Source organism: Dipodomys spectabilis, unplaced genomic scaffold (assembly GCF_019054845.1).
Source record: "Dipodomys spectabilis isolate Male_0828 unplaced genomic scaffold, ASM1905484v1 ptg000157l, whole genome shotgun sequence".
In the NCBI taxonomy this organism is placed as follows: domain Eukaryota; kingdom Metazoa; phylum Chordata; class Mammalia; order Rodentia; family Heteromyidae; genus Dipodomys; species Dipodomys spectabilis.
The window spans coordinates 6370673-6393098 of NW_024870834.1; the positions used below are offsets into that span (position 1 = coordinate 6370673).

Below are 22426 nucleotides of genomic sequence, written 5' to 3' on the forward strand. Positions count from 1 at the left end.
CCTTTCTTCAGTAGTTTGTAATTACAGTTTTATCATACAATTGTAAAATACTAACAAAACTTTCCTTTCTCTTTAGAGGAAAAAGCTATGTATTCTGCTGAATTAGAAAAGCAAAAACAGCTTATAACAGAATGGAAAAAAAAGGCAGAAAATCTGGAAGGAAAAGTGTTATCATTGCAGGTAGGCCAAAACAGTTTTCTGTTAAAAATTGTGTTATTCATGATACGACTGCTGTTAGGATTTTGTCTTGGCAATAATCTTAGGGAGCATTCATTTAGTGAATATTGTGAGAGTGGTGACTCTGTCCAGCCTGCTAAATGTAACCATGAATAAAACACTCAGATTCTCCTTAGCTGAGTGGAAATTTAGAGTAGGCATAATAAATATGGTATGAAAGGGCATTTGAAAGGATATTTATTGGAAGATGGCAAAGTTTTTTCTAATACAGTTGTACTAATTTACTCCTACCAGCAGTGCATCCTGTCAACACTTTATGCTTTGATAGTTAACATCATCATCATTATCTGTGCTTTGCACATAGTAGGCCAACACTCTTAACACTTGAGCCTTGCCCTCAAATATTTTGTTTGTACTTTGGTTTTGAGATAGTTTTACTAACTTTGCCTGGGCTAGTCTTGAACTTGAGATCTTCCTACCTCTGCCCTCTAGGTAGGTAGGATTACAAGTGTGCATCACTACTCTCAGCTCAAATTTTTAAAGTTTTTGCCAAACTTTTACCATAAGAAGGCTTATTAGTCTGTTTTATGCTGCTTTTTATAGACTATAACAGACTGGATAATATAAATAATTAAATAAAATGTTTTAATAGTTTTGGGGACTTCGAAGTCCATGATAGCAAGAAAGCCTTATTGCTGCATCATTACTTGGCTGAATGGCAAAAAGAGGCCAAGAAGAGAGAGACAGACAGCAAGAAACTAACTCCTGTTGGGTGCCAGTGACTTGTGTAGTAATTTGTGCCTGTAATCCTAGATACTCAGGAGGCTGAGGAGGATCGCAGTTCAAAGCCAGCCTGGGCAGGAAAAGCCGTGAAACTCTTAGCTCCAATAAACCACCAGAAAATCAGAAGTGGCACTGTGGCTCAAGTGGTAGAGTACTAGCCTTGAGCTGAAGAGCTGAGGGACAATGACCAAGCCTAGAGTTCAAGCCCCATGACTGACAAAAAAAGAAAAAAAAGCCAGAAGTGGAACTACAGCTCAAGTGGTAGAGCACTAGCATTGAGCAAGAAAGCTGAGGGATAATGACCAGGCCTAGAGTTCAAGCCTTAGGACTGGCCTGGCACACACACACTCTCTCTCTCTCTCTCTCTCTCTCTCTCTCTCTCTCTCTAGCTTTTCCTCTCTCTTTCCCTCTCTCCTTCTTCTCTCTCCTTTCTCTCTCCTCTCTCCTATCTGTTCCCCAGGGACATGTTCCCACCACTGCTTAAACATTAGACCCTCCCTTAATGGAACTCATGAATTTTAGAGGACACATTCCAATCATAGCAGAACTATATCTTCTTGTAGTATTCCCTGATTATTAATGTAATCAAGCATCTTTTAATATGCTTATTGACCACTTATGCTTACTCATCAGAGTTCATTAATACATTTTCCCATGCTTTCACTTGTGTCCCCTGGTTCTAAAATATCTTCTCTGAAACTGCCTGAAGTTCAGATCTTTTTATTTAAGGGGACAGGGGCAGTATTGGGGTATAAATTCAGAACCTTGTGCTTGCTCTGTGGGTGCTCTACCACTTGAGCCTTTCCCTTAGACCTTTTTGCTTTAGTTATTTTTCAGATAGGATCTCACATTTCTACCTGTACCATAATCTTCCTGTTTATGCTTCCCACATATTTGAGATGACAGGTGTGTGCCACCGTGCCTAGAGTTTTATTGTTAGACATGGAGTCTTTTGCCTAGACTAGCTTCAAACCACAATCCTTCCAAGTATACAAGAATACAGGCATGAGCCACTGTGCCTCGCTCAAATCTTTTTAAAGTAGTTTTTTTTTTTTAATTTAAAATATAATATACTGTTTAAAAATCAGAAGGAAAAGGTTGAAATTAATAAAGGTAAAAACTGAAGCTAATGAAATGAAAACCAAACAAATGATAGAAAAAAAAGAAAAATATAAATGATATTCAAAAAGCATTAGTGTAGTTTTTCTTTTTTGTTTTGTTTTCTTATCGATTGTGGGGCTTGAACTCTGGGCCTGGGTGCTGTCCCTCAGCTCTTCAGCTCAAGGCTAAGGTTCTACCACTTGGAGCCACAGTGTCACTTCCAGTTTTCTGGTGGTTAATTGGAGATAAGAGGCTCATGGACTTTCCTGGCTCAGGTTAGCTTTGAACCACAATCCTCAAATCTCAGTCTCGGGCTGGGAAGGTGGCTCAGTGGTAGAGCGCTTACCTTGCATGCATGAGGCCCTGGGTTCAATTCCTCAGCACCACATAAGCAGAAAAGGCCAGAAGTGGCGCTGTGGCTCAAGTGGTAGAGTGCTCGCCTTGAGCTGAAGAGCTGAGGGACAGCGCCCAGGCCTAGAGTTCAGGCCCCATGACCGGACCCCAAAACAAACAAACAAACAAATCTCAGTCTCCTGGGAAGCTAGGATTAGAGGCGTGAGCCGCCAGTGCCCAGCCATTAGTATAGTTTTAACTTTTAATAATCTTTTTTTTTGGTGGGGGGTCTGGTCGTGGGGCCTGAACTCTGGGCCTGGGTGATGTCCCTCAGCTCTTCAGCTCAAGACTAGTGCTCTACCACTTGAGCCACAGCGCCACTTCCGGCTTTTTTCTTTTTGCTTATGTGGTGCTGAGGAATCGAACCCAGGGCCTCATGCATGCAAGGCAAGCACTCTACCACTGAGCCACTTTCCTAGCCCCTTTTAATAATCTTATAAACTATAAGATTTAAAAAATAATTTGAAGCCAGGTACCGTTAGCTCATGCCTATAATCATAGCTACTCAGGAGGCTGAGATCTGAGGATCACAGTCAAAGCCAACCTGGGCCAGGAAAGTCCAATTAACCACCAGAAAACTGGAAGTGGCACTGTGACTCAAAGTGGTAGAACATTAGCCTTGAGCTGAAGAGCAGAGGGACAGGACTCTGGCCAGAGTTCAAGCCCCACAACCAACAAAAAAAAAAGTAAATGAAAGTAAATTTCTTTTACCTCAAATTTAGTTTTGTGGATTTTAAATAGTATATTTTTTATTGAAATGTTTTTATTTCATTCCCTCTGTATATGTTAGAACTCAACCTGTGTGTGCATATATACATAAATTTATATGTCCAATACATACAGACACACACTTGTGAGAGGTTTAAGAATTTTTTTTTGCCAGTTCTTGGGCTTGAATTCAGGGTCTGGGCTCTGTCCCTGAGCTTCTTTTGCTCAAGGCTGGTTCCTACTGCTTTAGCCACAGCACCACTTCTGGCTTTTTCTGAGTATTTTATTGTAGATAAGAGTCTCATGGACTTTTCTTTCTGGGATGGCTTCTGCAATCTTCAGATCTCAGCTTCCTGAGTGGCTAGGATTATAGACATGAACCATCAGCCAAGGAATCGACCATAGGATGCAGAGACTGGCTAGGCAAATCTACAGTAAAATTGGGAAGGGCACATCAAAAGCAGGATAGAACTCAGGCTGTTGTTCACAGGCAGGAAGGAAAGTCACAGCAGCCTAGATTCTAAGCAGAAGCTACTGTCCTTAAAAGGAATTTTTTGTCTTTTTGTAAGGGAGGGCAAATCTCTTCTTTTAAGAACTTCCAGCTGGTCTAGTCAGGCCACAGATTATCCCAGATCATTGTGCCTTCCTTACACTTATCTTCTTAGCAATGTCTACATTATTGCCTATCCAAGATAACACATCTATAAGCTATCACTCTGAAATTTTGGCCTGAAATTTTAATGGGTAAGTTATCTAGAATAACCAAGAAAATTATAAGAAGGAATAATGTTGAGGAGGGACTTGTCTATAGTATGTCTAAATAGAACTATCAACAAATGAAACATTGGGTCTATTAGTGAGTAGAAGGAGCCATAAATAAGGCCCGTGATACCTGAGAATTTAAAACTAAACCTTAAACTAAAATAATTTAACTTAATTAGAAAAGAAGATAGTTTAATAAATGATATTGGCCAACTATTCATAAAGAAGGAAACACAACTGGACTTGATAGTACACCATATTCAGAAATGGATTCCAGTTGTGTTAAAGCAAGGATTCTCAGCTGGGAGTACATGTTGACTATCTGGAAATATTTTTGACTGCTACTGTAACTGAGAGACTCTTGACATTTAGTGGGCTAGAAACTGTCAAAAGCATCCCCACTGAGAAAGACTAAATTTAAAGATTTTCATGCAAAAATACAAATGTCTTAACCGGGCGCCGGTAGCTCATGCCTGTAATCCTAGCTATTCAGGAAGCTGAGATCTGAGGATCTTGGTTCAAAGCCAGCCCGGGCAGGAATGTCTGTGAAACTCTTATTTCCAATAAACCACCAGAAAACTGGAAGTGGTGCTGTTGCTCAAGTGGTAGAGCGCTAGCCTCAAGCTGAAGAGCTGAGGGACAATACTCAGGCCCAGAGTTCAAGCCCCACGACCGACCAAAAAAATAGAAATACAAATGTCTTGCAGTAAGATCTAAAAGACTACATGTACATTCTTAGGGGCAAGGAGGATCCTAACAGATTAAACTCACGATGCTATAAAATCAGAGTAGGACATTTTTGACTATATATCATTCAATGGTGTAAATGGCAAAAAATAGTATAGTCAGTAGAAAAATGCATATCTGATAAACAGTGTTTGTTTATTGTAGACAAAGGGTTCTTATCTGGAAACAAGGCATTCTTACAAACTGACAAGAGAGACAGCTCAGTAGAAACAAACTGCCAGAGTATACAAAGAGGTTTTCATGTAAGAGCAGATCCAGCTGTCGTGTAACAACAGACAAAAATACTCAAATGCAATAGTAGTCAGGAAATAAAATTCAAGCAGTAAAGTCATAATGAAACATCACTTTATGTATGTTAGACTTGTAATACTTAAAAGAGCAAGAACATTTGTTGCTATATTTCTTGACTATCTTTTTTGTTTTACATCTTATTCTTTTTTTTTAATTTGTCATATTGTCTTTTAGTAGCATTTTCTTTATTAAAAAGGCAATGTTTGTTGAGAAAGGCTGAGGGTTCTGTCTTTGATAACTTTTAATTGCATAGATTTGCCCCAGGTCACAGAGATATGGCTTCATTAGGTAAACTGCAACATGTCTTCTTAGCCCATGGGGTGTAGAACAGTTTTTGCATGCTGAATTTTTAATGAACTTCTCTCCCTTAGGAACGTTTGGATGAAGCAAATGCTGCACTGGATTCAGCATCAAGACTTACAGAGCAGTTAGATCTAAAGGAAGAGCAGCTTGAAGAACTTAAAAAACAAAGTAGGTTTCCCCCCCTTTTCCTTTGTTTCTAGTTGAACTGTAGTCTTCTATTATGTGTTGGTACAGCTGAGTGAGACCAACATTGTTGGTGGGTGACTTCCATTTCTACCATAGATACTGTATCTATCATACATATTCTCAAATAAAAGAGTAACTTTGTGAAACAGACATCTGGGTATAAGTAACTAGATTGTTGATTGCAGATGAGGCTTTACACCTAGGCACTTGTCATGTTTTGGTTTGGTTTTGGCACTCAGTTTTTCCCTAAAGTGAGCTTTGCATTTAGATTATCTGATGGGCCCCAAATTACCAGATAATTCATAGTGCTTTGTTGTGCCTAATAGCTGACAGTGAAGACATGCAGTCATTTAGTCTCTGACTTAGTGATAATCAGGAAGTTGAAGCTGTTCTGGGGCTGTATTTAGTAGGCAACGGTTTAAGACAATTGTAAGGGTGATAATGGAGCTTAGAAATGCATAAGGTTTAGGGGTCTATGTTGCCATAGCAGTAACAGGAAATATAATTAAGAAATTAAAAAATGCATGCCATCTATCATAAAATAGAAATTAGAAGGGTATAGAACAGAAGAAATACTGTTAAAACAGGATTAGTGACTTGGTCACTACGGTGGCCAGCCATTGAAGCAAACCATTGGAGCATGGAGAGTAAAGCACAAACCTACAGCTTGGCCTAATTCCAAGAGACAGAAAATGGAAGTGTATTAGGAATATAACAAAGAAACAAAACTAAGACAAATGTGGTGTAATTAGCCTCAAAATAATTCTAAAAGGCATCTGCTTTGTAAGAATTGCCTATCTAGGAAATCTAAATCTAGAGGAGGACCTGGAAATGAGCAGTGAGGAAATAATATGTACTAAGTATATATTATAGACAGTTGACATAACATAGGCTGTATTAATTAGTCTTTTCCTTTTATATTTGCCTCAATTCCAAAGTAAAGAGTATTCTTTTTTTTTTTTTTTTTTTTTTTTTTTGGGGTCCGGTCGTGGGGCCTGAACTCTGAACTCTGGGCCTGGGCGCTGTCCCTCAGCTCTTCAGCTCAAGGCTAGTGCTCTACCACTTGATCCACAGCGCCACTTCCGGCTTTTTCCTTTTTGCTTATGTGGTGCTGAGGAATCGAACCCAGGGCCTCGAGCATACAAGGCAAGCGCTCTACCACTGAGCCGCCTTCCCAGCCCCAACAGTATTCTTTTTATAGGTTAACGAAATTGAGATTTAACACTCATCTCTAGAGTACATGGTCTTGCCATGTCAAGAAAAGAATTGTCTTTTGTTCTAGAAAGCTACATCTTTGAAAATATGGTAGTATTCTCTATACTGTGCCTTCACTGTCCAAAAGGCTGCTCTAACAAGATGCAGCAATTATTGGCAAAATAATGTAGTTAGATCTCAGGCCAGTACAACTGAAAGTGTTAGCTAAAGATTTCATGTCTTGGGGCTTAGCTAGAGTAATGAAAGTATCCTTGGTCTGCAGTAACTTAATAATATGCATCATGCCTCTGTAATCTCTAAGGCCACTTTTCCTGTCTGGTACCAGAGTCATTCCTAGCTCATGATGGTAAGATAAAAATCCATGTAGTCAGGAAAAATGTCACAGGCCTTTGTAGTGGTTAGTACTTGCTCAGGTGCCCATTGAAACTCCCAGTGGTCAAATATTTTCTGTTAAGACAAGTAGCCTGGGTTCCTCTTCAAATAAAATTAAAATGACTATTCATCATCAATGTACAGGATGGTGGTGCTCATTTTCTAGAATCAGTATTACTTATGGAGAGAACTCTACTTAATTAGGTTTGTACAAGTGCTGTTTGATTTGAAAGGCAGGCAGGGAGCCAATGTGGCACAGACAGGAAGGGAACTACAAAAATGGCTGGTTCTGTTAGGTCTTTAAATTAAATTATTCTTGCCCTTTTCAGCTCTTCTAACAATGTTTTCTCATGTTACCCAAGTGCTTAATACTGCTTTTTTATCTCTAAACACAAATGTGACTTTATTTTCTCAAAGCTTTACTCTTGATTTACTAATGTAAATAAATTCTTGATTGGCTTAGTTATTTCAAAAAGCATCACTGTATATTTTCCTTTATAAATCATTAAGTACTTAAAATGCTGATTGATGTTGTAATACTGCATTTTATTTTTAACACAGAAGTTGGCCAGACAGCAAAAATTTTTGCCAGGAGAAACAATTTTGAAAAAGACAAATTGATTTTTGTTTCGAGAAAGTACACAGGGACTTGAATTGTAGAGGCAAAGTATTGTTTTATTTCTATGAATTTGTAGACTAATGATTAGTTGACTTTCAATTTCAACATTTGAACAGTATCAGGAAACTCATTTTAAAAGTGATAGTCAAAATAGTTGGTTATATCATTGCTACCAAAGATAAGATGACTCAGTCTGGTCAGACATGAAGAGAGGGCTGGAGACATTATTCAAATAGTAAAGTGTCTAACTAGCTAGTTCAAGACCCTGAGTTACCTGTTACCCTTTCACATATACAAGTATGGATGTATGTGTGTGTGTGTGTGTGTGTATGATTAGACCTGTCATATGAATGACACTAATATTAAAACAGGTGAATATAGATGATTTCAATTTACTTCTCAAGGTATGTAATTGCTAAGCCATGTACATGCAACTAAGGGGGTACTTACAGATCTTGTATAAAAAACATGAAGATAGATGCTTATTAGTCACTAAGTAAGTATTTAATGAGAATTAGCTGCTTAGTTCAAGAAGCTTAATGGCAAGTAGCGTAGATACACTGTAAGTTAGTCATTTAAGATAGTAGTACTGGCCTGGGAAGGTGGCTCAGTGGTAGAGTGCTTGTCTTGCATGTTTGAAGCGCTGGGTTCTATTCCTCAGCACCACATAAGCAGAAAAAAAGGAAGTGGCACTGTGGCTCAAGTGCTAGCCTTGAGCTAAAGAGCTGAAGGACAGCGCCCAGGCCCAGAGTTCAGGCCCCACGACCGGACCCCCCCCCCCCCAAAAAAAAAAAAAAAAAAAAAGATAGCAGTACTCAGACTACATAGTCTCTAGAACTCCATTAAGGGTCAGCCAACATTTCACGGAGGAAAGAACTCAAAGAGAACCTTAAACCACTATCGGGATTTTATCTAAAAAGTAAAAGAACTCTTTAAAACTATAAGGACTGTTTAAAACTATAAGGACTAATTTATACCCTCAGTGATGAAAGAAACCCCAAGATCCTGTAGGTATAGTATTTTAATAGATGATATTGGATAGAAGGATTACAGTTACCCTCCTTTCTAGAAATTATTTTAATATCTAAGAGTATTTTTTTTTCTTTTTTCTTTTGGTTATGGGGCTTGAACTTGGGACCTGGGCGCTGTGCCAGAGATCTTTGCTCAAGGCTAGCACTCTTATCACTTTGAGCCACAGAATCACTTCTAGTTTTCTGGTGGTTAATTGGAGATTCTTGCTCAGGATGGCTTTGAACCACAGTCCTCAGATCTCAGCCTCCTGAGTAGTTAGGATCACAGGCACAAGCCACTAGTGCCCAGCTGAGTATTCTTTTTCAGTATAGTTCCAAAGACTTATTTCATATGTCATCTTATATTTGTTTTCTCAAACTTAACACACTATTTTATGAAGCAGATAGGACATCATCTGTCTACATTCTGAGTTGGTCAAGGGTTCAGAATTGTCATAGGATTGTTAGTGATGAGAAAATATACACCTGTATATTTCAGGCCATACACCTGGACTATAGCTGAGCCATTCAAAGATGGCTTGCAAATATGTGGACATTTTACTACTACTACTTCTACTCTTCCTCCTTCTTCCTTCCTCCTCCTTCCTCCTTCCTCCTCCCTCCTCCTCCTCTTCCTCCTCTTCCTCCTCCTCCTCTCCTTCCTCCTCCTCCTTCTTTCCTCCTCCTCCTCTTTCTGTCATCTTTGTCCTCCTCCTCCTCCTCCTCCTCCTCCTCTTCCTCCTTCTTCTTCCTCTTTCGTCTTCTTCTTCCTCTTCCTCTTCTTCCTCTACTTCTTCCTCCTCCTTCTCCCTCCTCCTTCCTTCTTCCTTCTTTCTTCTTTTTCTTCTGCCAGTCCTGGGATTGGACGCAGGGCTCAAAGCTAGCACTCTACCACTTGAGCCACAATGCTACTTCTGGCTTTTTCTGTGTATGTGGTACTGCGGAATCAGTTACTATTATTGAAGAGTGAATTTATGCTGTGCAAAGAAAATTAAGTTTTTATAATCAATAAAATTCAGTTCTAGCATCAGAAAGTCTTTAGCTCTGTCTGTCAGTACCTCTGTCTTCACTTTCCCTTACCCCCAGTGCTGGGAATCAAACCCAGGGCCTTACACACTGAGCAACTGCTCTATACTGACCTCCACCCCAGCTCTATAGATGAGTCTTGAAGAGATCCATAGCTGATTGTACGTAAAGATGTGTATCTGCACTGGTACTGGTACTGAACTCAAGGCCTGGACATTGTCCCTGAGCTTTATTGCTCAAAGCTAGAGTTCCACTACTTGAACCACAGATCCACTTTGGGCTTTTTGGTGGCTCTTATTGGTGATAAGAGTCTCACGGGGTTTCCTTTCTCAGGCTGACTTTCAACCAAGATCATCAGATCTCAACTAACTGAGTAGGAGTATAGGTATAAACCACCAACATCTAGCAATAGCTGATTAAAAAAAGAAGAAGAAATTTAGTGACTGCTTTTTAAAAGTCTTCTCTGAATCAAAAAGTGGAAAATTTCCTTAGAATATTTTTAAAAGAAAATCTAGAAAAATGTATAAAATGAGTCCAAATAAAACTGTTATAAGAAGCATAAAAACATGCTTTACATTTACAAACTATAAAAACAGTTTAAAGCATTCTTTTCATGGAACTACCTTCATGGTGCTGTATGATAGAGTTTTTATTTTAAATAAACATATTCTGTTCTCCAGGATGTGATTATGCAAGAAAACATATAACGTCCTGTCGAATATAGGCCAAATACATTCCCAGACGCTTTGTTACCCAAATCTTTGGAGAGATTTCCTTATGGATGTTTTTGGCAGAAGTAGTGATTTTAGAGGAAACATGTAAGAGGTACCAGATGCAGTTTTCTCAATTGTCTATAGTGGTTAAAATGTTACTTGTAATGCCATAAACATCTGGGTATGCTAGACAATGGCAGCATTTTAATTAAGAAAAATGTGTGTATTAGGTATATATAATTAAGCTATTTTAACTTAATGATTATGTTTTTAAATGTGTTAGCCTAATGTTGATGTTTGAATATAACAATGTTTTAGAATAGCAGTTCTTCAAAAATTATTTCTCTAAGTATAAGGTAATGATGTATTATATACAGATGAGAATGTTTTGAGTTAACATTTAGTGTTAACCGTTCTTACTTTTTTATGTATATGAATAATTCAGAATGCTGATTCTTTTCTTATTTCCCAGATACTCTTTCCTCCCAGAAATCAGTTATTCTTTTACTGATTTATCAAATACTCATTGTTAATCCACTATATATCAAACACTATAAATAGGCAGTAGAAGAGATAGAAAGATGAGGGATGAAGGTCCTGTTTTCAGAAGTTTTGTAGACAAGCAGGAAAGGGAAAGAGACATGAAATCATATATGTGCAACAGGTTGAGTGGAAAGGAAAGAGCTATTTTGTTTCCTTTGGTGTTGGGGATTGAACCCAGGGCTTTGCACATACTAGACAAGCACTGTACCACTGAGCTACACCATCCACCCAAGAGCTATCTGTCTATTCTACTGGGCCATGGTAGTGTGAAATGGCAGGAAAGGCTAGGGAAGGGTATAGCTGACCTTCTTGAATGAATAATAGGTACAACTAATAGATAGTTGGGAAAAGCATTCTAGGCAGAAGAAAGAATTCATATGCAATGAGGTAGCATAATTTAAAAACTGGTAATCTGAAAGTAGCATTGACTAATAATAAGCAAAGAGCAGTTTGTATGTGAATATGTATGTGTAGAGGGCTGTGAAGGTGGAGGTAAGAGAGAGTTGCTGTATGGAGAACTAGAATTCTCAAGATGGATCACAATTGTGAATTGTAAACTGAGCTGGAGTGACAGTACAGACTAGCAAAGGAGATAGGTAAAGCCTAGGATACCTGGAAGCATATTTGTACTAGGGCACTCCATGCAGGTTCTCCTACGTGGACATGTGGGTCCTGTGTTACAAAGTCTCAGCTCCTTCAAGAGACAATAGGAATCTGCATTTGGAAGTTTTCTAATTTTTTTTATGTGACACCTAATTTGAGTTTTAGTAAAAAACTTAAACCAACACTACTGATGTCATTCATCCTAATTTGTAATAAGGAGCTCTCAGATATAAGTGTAGTTCAGGCTACATGACCCTTAAGAAAACTTCTATCAGCAAATTTTCTTCCTCCTCCTCCTCCCTCCTCCTCCTCCTCCCCTGCTGCTGCTGCTACTGCTGTTTCTGCTGCTGCCTCAACTCCTCCTCCTCCTTCTCTTCCTCCTCCTCCTCTTCTTCTTCCTCTTCCTCTTCCTCCTCCTCCTCTTCCCTCTTCCCTCCTCCTCCTCCTCTTCTTCTTCTTCTTCCTCTTCCTCCTCCTCCTCTTCCCTCCTCCTCCTCTTCCCTCCTCCCTCCTCCTCCTTCCTCCTCCCCTCCCTCCTCCTCCTCCTCCTCCTCCTCCTCCTCCTCCTCCTCCTCCTCCTCCTCCTCCTCCTCCTCCTCCTCCTCCTCCTCCTCCTCCTCCTCCTCCTCCTCTTCTTCTTCTTCTTCTTCTTCTTCTTCTTCTTCTTCTTCTTCTTCTTCTTCTTCTTCTTTGTCTTTCTTCTTTTTCTTTGTCTTTCTTCTTTTTCTTTGTTTTTTGGTTGGTTGTGGGGCTTCAACTCTGGGCCTGAGCGCTGTCCCTGAGCTCTTCAGCTCAAGGCTAATGCCACCAGTGTCTGGCTAACTTTGACTCTTAAAGATGAGAAATTTGCAAAATGGACAGGAAAAAAAAATCTCACAGATTATTAATATTAATCATAGCAATATGTATGGTTGCTAAGTAATTAGGGAAAATTGAATGAGGTACTCCTTGTGGGTTATTTTAAGAAATCAGATGAAGCCGGGCGCTGGTGGCTCACGCCTGTAATCCTAGCTACTCAGGAGGCTGAGATCTGAGGATCGCGGTTCAAAGCCAGCCCGGGCAGGAAAGACCGTGAGACTCCTATCTCCAATAAACCACCAGAAAACCGGAAGTGGCGCTGTAGCTCAAGTGGTAGAGCACTTGCCTTGAGCTAAAGAGCTGAGGGAAAGCGCCCAGGCCCAGAGTTCAAGCCCCACGACCGACAAAAAAAAAAAGAAATCAGATGAATGAGAACTCATGCCTTTACTGTTTAGATTTGACCATTTGGTTCAAAATTTTAAGGTGGGTATGCATTATACAAAATGGGCAACAAAATCTGGCACTGGTGATAGGTCATGTTTTATATCCAGGTCTTCTGACTCAAGCTCTGAGTAGGCTTCATCTACTTTTTTCTCATTCAACTGATGGTTCAGTAAGCCTGACTTGGGTCTTGTCCATAGGAGCTTAGTCATGAAATAGCTAAATGACTTTGTGAGGAAGATGATTAATTTTAAGATACTCTCTGAAGACAATATTATAGAACACTGCCATTAATCACAAATAAAATGTAAAATTATGATGTGCTGACTTGTTGCAGGCAGTTGCTTTTTATATCCAATTTTGATTTTAAATCAAATAATGAAGGCCATGGCTCCATTTCTGGGTGTTTTAAAGAAGCCCTAGTCACGGGTTTTCAAAACCAGACTCAATCTCAGCTACTCTATTGCTAAGCTTTAAAGTGTTCCCACCCTTAAAACTTCTAAAGAGTTATTTGGCATGTGAAATTATTCACAAAAGTAATTGCGTTTGACTTAAAACCCATTTCTTTATAGTCATATTTTGCTTGCCCAGACAAATACAGTTCTGATTTCAAATTGTGGTTTGAGTTCATTTTCAATTTTTGTAGAGAAATATTTGAATTTCTAATGGGAGGAGAATAGTAAGTGTTCCTGGAGAAAAAGGAACATCAAGGGACCTTTGAAATGGGTGTGTGAATTTCTCTTCTAAAGTCTTACAATTTGTACCATTTCCTCTAGTCCTTCCCCTAAATTCTGAGGTTGGGGTTTTGTGTTTTTTTTTTTTCTTCTTCCTGAACCTAAACATCAATTTTTTTTTCTTTTTCTCTTTTAAGATTGGGTCTTGTTGTGTAGGCCAGGCTTGGACTTGAGCTCACAATCTTCCTGTCTTGGCCAATTTAGTAATCAGATTAGGCATGTCCAATTACATCCAACATAATTTTCAATTTTTTATGGCCACATTAATATAATAAGATAGAGTTTAAGTTTACTTTCATACTACTTTTTTTTTTTTTGGTCAGTTGTGAGCCCTGAACTCTGGGCCTGGGCACTGTCCCTCAGCAATTCACCTCAAGGCTAGTGCTCTACCACTTGAGCCACAGCACCACTTCCGGCTTTATCTACATAGGTAGTGCTGAGGAATTGAACCCAGGGCTTCTTGCATGCATGGCAAGCACTCTACCACAGAGCCACCTTCTCAGCCCCTTTGATAATACTTTTTATGTAGCCCTTTAGCATGTAATCAGTATTAAAATGATTACTTATGGAGGAAAGTAGGAGAAGAAAATCTCAGGAATGGAAGACGGAAAGATGGAAAGACTAGGGAAGTTTTTGTTGTTGTTTTTTTCCTTCCAGTCGTGGGGCTAGGAACTGTCCCTGAGCTCTTCAGCTCAAAGCTAGCGCTCTACCATTTGAGCTATGCACCACTTTCTGGTTTTCTGGTGGTTAACTAGAGATAAGAGTCTCACAGACGTTCCTGCCCAGGCTAGCTTTGAACCGTGATCCTTAGATCTCAGCCACCTGAGTAGCTAGGATTATAGGCATGAGCCACCGGTGCCTGACTCAAGAGTGGGGAAGTTTGACCTGTTTCTCCCCTGCCTTTCCTTCCTAGCCATAGAGAGAAGAGCAGATGAGCATGAAAGAGAAGATTGGCCCATCTTTACTCTGGTGGGATGGTTAAGTCAGAGCAGTGATGAGAGATTAACTTGCTTATTTTGCTATTCTTCCTCTGAGTAGTTAAGAGTTCTATTCTCCTATATTCTCCCTCATACTATACTCTTTTTATGGCCAAGTTTAAATTTTTTACTGAAAAGACAGAGAAGGAAAAGTCTGTGGTAGATTTTCCAAACACAGACTTATCCTGTATAATATGGTTATGGCGACCATTTGGTAACATTAGTCTTATTATATGAATGACATTTTGCAATTTAGACAAACCACAAGCTATTGTAAGAAGGTCAAAGTGGGCATTTATATTTGCGTTTGTGCTACAAAACAGAACCATACAGAATAGAATGAAAAACATAGACACAATCTGTGAGTCTTAGAAAAACTGCGGAGGAAGTATGTTGGGAGCTGCACAGTGGAGGATAAATAGACTCAAGAGGCAGTACCAGTAGAGCAAAGCTTTCCGTGCAGAAGGGAAAACTTGTACAAAATTCCTGCAGGAGACGTGAGAACCCAGAAATATACTATATATTCATGGGCAATTAACATTCAAAAAAGGGGCCCGAAGTATACTTTTTCCATAATATGGTGCTGGAAGCTGGCTGTCCCCACATGTAAAAGAGTGAAGTTGGCATCTACCTCATACCATGCACAGGAATGAACTCAGTTGGATCATGGGCCTGGATTTCAAGTCAAAACCATAAAATTCTTCAAAGAAGATATGAGCATAAAACTTCATGATACATGGCAGTAGTATTTAGGTATGACACCCAAAGTAAAAACAACATAAAGAAAAAAAGAAATTGAACTTCACCAAAATTAAAAAACTTCTGTGTTTCAATGAATACCATCAAGAGAGAAGTGAAAGCCCACAAAATGGAGGAAATATGTACAAGTCCTCTCTTTGGTAACTTCTCCAGCTCCTACTAATCAAAAAAAAGAATATGTGTTTTGTGAGTTTTTTTTGTTGGTTGTGAGGCTTGAACTCGGGGTCTAGACACTGTCCCTCAGCTCTTTTGTGGAAGGCTAGTACCACTTTGAGCCACAGCTCTACTTCTGGGCCTTTTTTTTTTTTTAGTGGTTAATTGAAGAGTCTCATGGGGACTTTTCTGCCTGGGCTGGCTTCCAAAGACAGTCCCTAGATCTCAGCCTCTTGAGTAGCTAGGATTACAGGTGTGAGCCACTGGCTCGTAGCTACCACATGGTTTTTTCATTTCTTTCAGAACAAAAACCTGTACTCTATGTTAAAAGTAGTAAATACCTCTTAGCTCAAATAATCTACTTCTAACATAACAGGTGTAAATTATGTTAGACTAAGTTCCTTTGTCCTTGAATCCTCAGTCCTGAGGCTTATTAGCTAATGAAAAGAGTAAAGTACTGTACTGTAAAGTACTCACATTGTAATTACTAAGATTTTACTAAGATTCTATTTACTTTTTAGATAGGAATTTAAAATCTGTCATAAACTATTGTAATATGATTAGCGCCAGTGATCTGAATTGTATTTTGCAATTTCCTTACTCTGGAATGCTTTGCCCTGTCAGACTTGTGTTGAATTGTGGTCTTAGTGGTGTTAAATACTTTTCTTAGTCAGCTCACCAAAACCAGAGTACAGCCAGGAAAATAAAAAAAGGAAAATCTAAAGTTGTCTTTTCCATTTCCTCCCATTAAACAGAAGTTATACTGGAAATGTTTCATGCTAGGAAGCAGGAGTGAAAATCTGGTCTTTTGCTATTAAGTTTCTAAAGAAGATGGAAGCCTTTATTGATTTTAAAGATTTTCCTACTGAAGAATTGATTATTTATGGGATAACCCATATGGAATAATGCATACTCTGGGTTTTAAGCAGTTTCTGTATCAAGAGAGAGTCTTTCTCTGAAACAGAGAATAGGTGGAAGTAATTCAGTGTAGAGTACAAATTTAAATTTCATCGTAAAGATCTTATAAGTGTTATTGTATATTTGTTCAGATTGATTGGTTAATGACTATCTTTATTCACATATTTTAAAACAGATGAGCTCCGACAAGAAATGTTGGATGATGCACAAAAGAAATTGATGAATTTAGTAAACAGTACTGAAGGAAAAGTGGACAAGTATGCTTTTGCTTTTTAACTTTTAAAATATTTTGTAGGGGGGCTGGGAAGGTAGCTCAGTGGTAGAGCGCTAGCCTTGAGCTGAAGAGCTGAGGGACAGAGCCCAGGCCCAGAGTTCAGGCCCCATGACCAGACCCCCCCCCCAAAAAAAAAATAAAATAAAATAAAATATTTTGTAGGGATTGCTTTCATTATAGAACAACTTCCACATGCAGTAGTTTATATGTGATTAAAATTTTTTTCTTGCTGGTCCTAGAACTTATTTTGCTCAAGACTAGTATTCTACTACTTGAGCCACAGCTCCATTTCTGGCTTTTTTGTAGTTAATTGTGGATAAGAATCTCACAACTTTTCTGCCAAGGCTGGCTTCAAACTGAAATCCTCAAATTTGAGCCTCCTGAGTAGATAGGATTATAGGCGTGAGCTACCAGTGCCTGGCTTGTATGTGATTAATTTTGGGTTTGTTTTGTTTTGGTGCTGGTCATGGAGCTTAAACTCAGAGCCTGGGTACTGTCCCTGAGCTTTTGTGCTCAAGGCTAGTACTCTGCCACGTTGAGCCACAGTGCCATTTTGCCTTTTTGGTAGTTAATCAGAGATGAGTCTCATGGACTTTCCTGCCTGGGCTGCCTTTGAACTGTACTCCTCAGATCTCAGCCTCCTCTAGGTAGCGTGATTCTTTAATTCCCTCCTTATATGTGATTAAATGTTTAGGGAGCCTTTTTATATCTAATAAAATATGTGAGTAGTTTTAATGAAGGCTCAATAGAACATTTTTCTATTTTTAAAAGTATTTTTGCCCCAATTTATTCTTTTTCTTAAAACAGTTAAAACATCTCAACGTGAAGTACTTACAAAATAAAGGACCTGTTTTACTTTACTTTACCTTTAATGTCCTTGAACATAGCTTACTCAAAATTCTGAAAGCTAGATGTGTGTGTATATGTGTATGTGAGTGTATACATTACCTCATCAAATATTTTTAAACTTTGGTGTTAATAGCAATTTTTTTTCTGGTGTATTGAAGAGTCTTTCTGACTTGTCTTCTTGGGCTGGCTTTGAACCCAGATCCTCAGATCTCTTTTCTGAATAGCTAGGATTATAGGCATGAGCCACCAGTGCCCAGCTTATTAGTAAATTTTGATCTTTGTGAATGAGAAATCTAAGCCCAAGAAAGCCTGGTGGCTATGTGAAGATGGTCTTTGGTGAGCATCAACCAGTGAAACACTTCCTCAGTTGGCTACTGGGTTGAAGAAAGTGGGTGGCTAATAATTGGTGTTTTAAAAAGTATATGTTTTGAATTGTTTGAAACATTGTTAATTAGACTTTTTAAAAAGCTACTTTAGGCCATGCGCAGGTGGCTCACACCTGTAATCTTAGCTACTCAGGAGGCTAAAATCTGAGGATTGCAGTTCAAAGCCAGCCCAGGCAGGAACATCCATGAGACTCTTATCTCCAGTTATCCATCAGAAAACCAGAAGTGGTGTTGTGGCTCAAATGGTAGAGCACTAGCCTTGAGCTCAGGGACAGAGCCCAGGCTGAGTTCAAGGCCCATGACTGACAAAAAAACAAAAGCTACTTTATTTTTTTGTTCAGTGCTATAAATATTTAATTGTCTCAAGTTAGCACTGTTCATATGTTTAATGTGCATTGGCTTGAGTTGTTTCTGCCTTTGTTTTCATAGAACCCTCATGAGAAACCTCTTCATTGGTCATTTCCACACACCAAAAACTAAGCGCCATGAAGTGTTACGATTGATGGGAAGCATACTAGGTGTTAAAAAAGAAGAGATGGAACAGGTAACCAACCTGACACTGGAATCCATTCTGAATTGATTGACTGACCGATAGCGCTGGGGACTGAACTTAGGACCTTGTATATACTTACACTAAGCAAATACTCTTCAACTGGGCTCCATTCCTAACCTCATTCTGAACAGACTTACAATGTTGAGGTATTATGGACACTTGTCCTATCTTAAGAGTAGATGTGTTTGATTTGTATGATACTAGTTTAAATATTTTGCAACTTATAACCCAGTTTACATGTCAACAGAGATGTAACAATGTGTGAGATATAACAATGTGTAAAACTTTCATTCATAACTGTAACCCCTCTGTAAAGCATCTTTATAACAAAATAAAATTTATAAAAAGAAATTAAAAAAATAAAACCATTACAAATTTTAAAAAACCCTTTCATTCAGATTGTGCTTGAGGTGGGGTGGCATTGTTATTGTATTAGTATCCTCTATTTCTAGGATTTGGACTCATAAGCATGGTTTGCTGTTATCCGAAATCATGTTACAAGTAATTCTTCATTTTTCTTTTCTTGTAATAGTAATATTTTTCTGTTTTTAAAATACCGTTGCAGTTGTTTAATGAAGATCAAGGAGGTGTTACTAGGTGGATGACAGGATGGCTTGGAGGAGGATCAAAAAGTGTTCCCAACACACCTTTGAGACCAAATCAGCAATCTGTGCTTAATAGTGTAAGAGCCAATTTTATTTCTGCTGAACATGAAGGATGAAATGTTTGTATACCAAACTCAATTGCAAAGTATCAGATTTCTTTTTAGGTTATTTTGTGCCACCCTTTTATTTTGGAGTTATGGCAATAGATCCAGAGAAGTGATCAGCTTAAAGATAACAAGCCAGCTTTAATCATTTTATTGCATATAGATTTTATCTAATTGTGTGTATGTGTGTGTTTGTGTGTGTGTTTGTGCGCACGTGTGTGCACATGAGCACGTGCGCAAGCGTGTGCGCAAGCGTGTGTATGTGCATATGCCCACCAGTCCTGGGGCTTGAATTAGGGGCTGGGCACTATCCCTGAGGTTTTTCCGCTCAAGGCTAGTGCTCAACCACTTGAGTCTCAACTCTATTTCTGGCTTTTTGGTAGTTTATTAGCGGTAAGAATCTTATGGACTTTCCTGTTCTGTTTTTTTGTCAGTCATGGAGGCTGAATTCTGGGCCTGAGTGCTGTCCCTCAGCTCTTCAGCTCAATGCTAGCACCCTATCACCTGAACCACAGCGCCACTTCCAGTTTTTTCCACTTATGTGGTGCTGAGGAATCGAACCCAAGGCCTCATGCATGCGAGGCAAGCGCTCTACCACAGAGCCACCTTCCCAGCCCCTGGACTTTCCTGTTCTGACAGCTTCAAACCATGATTCTCAGATCTTAGCCACCAGAGTAGCTAGAATTACAGGCATGAGCTACTGGTGCCAGCTTAGCTTATCTAATATATTTGTGTGATAATTATTTTGCATTGTTAATGATGCTGGCCGTGGTGGTGCATACCTGTAATCCCAGCAGGTAGGAAGTAGAAGCAGACAGATCATGAGTTTAAGGTCACCCTGGGCTACATAGTGAGACTCTTAAATAAATGCTGTGTTGAGGAGTAGTAGTATGAAATTATGCCATTCTTGAAAATAGAGCCTTTATCTTATTTACGTATATATGTTTCAATTCATTGAAGCAATAATACTTACCGAGGATGTGCTGTATACCATTGGGAAGACAACAGATAAACATAAACTCACAGTGCCTGATATATAGGAATTGCATTGGGTAGCACTGTGAGTTGGAATACAGTTTCCTTCTTTCTTTCTTTTCTATTTATTTGTGGTACTGGAGCTTGAACCAAGACCCATTCTTGCTGGGCAGGTACTCCACTACTTGAGCCACACCTTCAGCCCTTTTTGCTGGGATTATTTTTTAGATAGGCTCTTAGGTTTTCCCAGACCAACCTGAACTGTCATCCTCCTATTCACACTTTCAGCCATAGCTGGGATGATAGGCATGAACCACCATTCCCAGCTTTTTCTGTTGTGATGACTCTCCTGAACTTTTTGTCTGGGATGCCCTTAAAATGCCGTCTTCTTAATTTTAGCCTCCCAAGAAAATAGGATTATAGTCCTTAGCCATTGTGCCCGGCTACATCCAGTTATTCATTTATTTATTTTAATAAAGAGGATCCTAAGAAATAGGATAAGATCTTGTTTTTACATGGATGGCAAAATTTTTAATTTAAAGAAATAGTACACACCATGTTATTTTAGTCTCATATTCATTACTGGTGATCTTTTGCTATATCAATTGATGGGGGTCTTCCTTTAGAAAATTAGGTTAAGGGCTGGGAAGGTGGCTCAGTGGTAGAGCGCTTACCTTGCATGCCTGAGGCCCTGGGTTCGATTCCTCAGCACCACATAAGCAAAAAGAAAAAAGCCGGAAGTGGCGCTGTGGCTCAAGTGGTAGAGCGCTAGCCTTGAGCTGAAGAGCTGAGGGACAGCGTCCAGGCCCAGAGTTCAGGCCCCACGACCAAACCGCCCCCCCCAAAAAAAATGTTAATATTTGCTTTTCTTTTATATGGTTTCTTTCTTTTCTTCTTTTTTGTCAGTTGTGGGGCTTGAGCTTAAGGCCTAGGTGCTGTCCTTGAGCTCTATTGCTCAAGGCTAGTGCTTTACCACTTTGAGCCACAGTACCACTTCCGGTTTTGGAGTGGTTAATTGGAGATAAGACAGGGACTTTTCTGCCTGGGCTGGCTTTGAACTGCCATCCTCAGATCTCAGCCTCCTGAGTAGCTAGGATTTCAGGCGTCAGCCACTGGCACCCAGCTTTTATATGGTTTCTATACCTGTGTTGTTAAAATACTATGATTTGAACGTGGTGTCTTAAGTGCTACTGACGGCAAGAAACGAATGTTCTTGGGGCTGTAGCTCAGTGGTACAGTGCTTGCATGGCTTGTGCAAGGCCTTAGGTTCCATATCCAGCACATTACACACTAAGTAAGACAAAACAAAAGGCTAGAAAACAATGTGTGGTGATACGTGGCTGTAATCCTAGTACTTGACAGGTGGAAGCAAGAGGATCGTGAGTTCAAGGCCAGCTTGAGCTTCCAGAAGTGAGACTGCCTCAAAAAAAAAAAAAAACAAAAAGAGACATGCTCTTAATTGACTAACTCCGTTTAATAAGAACTTGAAATGAGTGTCATCATCAAAGATTATTCATTAAATTGTTAAAGTTCTGTAATGATTACCATATAAGCAAAATACTACCACTAGCATTTTCAGTTAACCTTGTTTATGTTTTCTTTTTAAATAGTTAATTTGAAAAAAAGGGGAAAAATTAAATGACGTAAGTTTTTAATATTTAATTAGAATACCTGGTGCACTTTCTTCATGTGGTGAGTGTAGGTTTATTTATCTTTTGAGCATGTCTCACTGTGTAGTCCAGGCTGGCCTAGAACTCATCCTCTTACTTCAGCCTTCTGAGTGATGCCGTTACCTGTAGGCATGTACCCCATGCCTGGCATGGATAACATTTTATTATTTAGTCTAATATACCTTTTTTTCTTAGTCTTTTTCAGAACTTTTCGTTAAATTTCTAGAAACAGAGTCTCATCCATCTATCCCACCACCAAAGCTTTCTGTTCATGACATGAAACCTCTGGATTCTCCAGGAAGGAGGAAACTAGATGCAAATGTACCCCTAAGTTTTAAAGGTAAAACCAGTTTTTTTTGTAACATTGAATTTTCGGTGTTTTTGAAACTGTGCAATGATGCTTCCAAAATTCCTGTAAGACATTAAATACTGGCTTCCTATCTTGTACCAATTTTGTATTTTATCTGTTTTAATTAAATACTATGAAACATTTTCCCTTTGTATATTGAAATAGTTATCTCTGCATGAGCCACTTTGAATTATTCTTCCTGAAATGGTGGCAGACTAGTTATAGTAGTTACATCTTCTTGTAACATAGTCTTCTCTGTTCTAAGGTTCTTATTTTATTCAGGATGATGATAGATGAACTAAAATTGCTTCTTTATTGGGACACTTCTT

The 22426-nt window shown here is 39.0% G+C and overlaps 1 protein-coding gene across 1 annotated transcript in view; it reads left to right on the top strand.

The window, feature by feature from the left end:
* Trip11 (thyroid hormone receptor interactor 11) overlaps positions 1-22426 on the top strand; it is a 77547-nt gene that overhangs the window by 50705 nt on the left and 4416 nt on the right. The window contains exons 15-20 of the mRNA XM_042692450.1: positions 77-180; positions 5334-5433; positions 16508-16589; positions 18271-18385; positions 18960-19076; positions 21944-22088. Coding sequence (XP_042548384.1) covers positions 77-180; positions 5334-5433; positions 16508-16589; positions 18271-18385; positions 18960-19076; positions 21944-22088 — 663 coding nt within the window. The remainder of the gene's footprint in view (positions 1-76; positions 181-5333; positions 5434-16507; positions 16590-18270; positions 18386-18959; positions 19077-21943; positions 22089-22426) is intronic.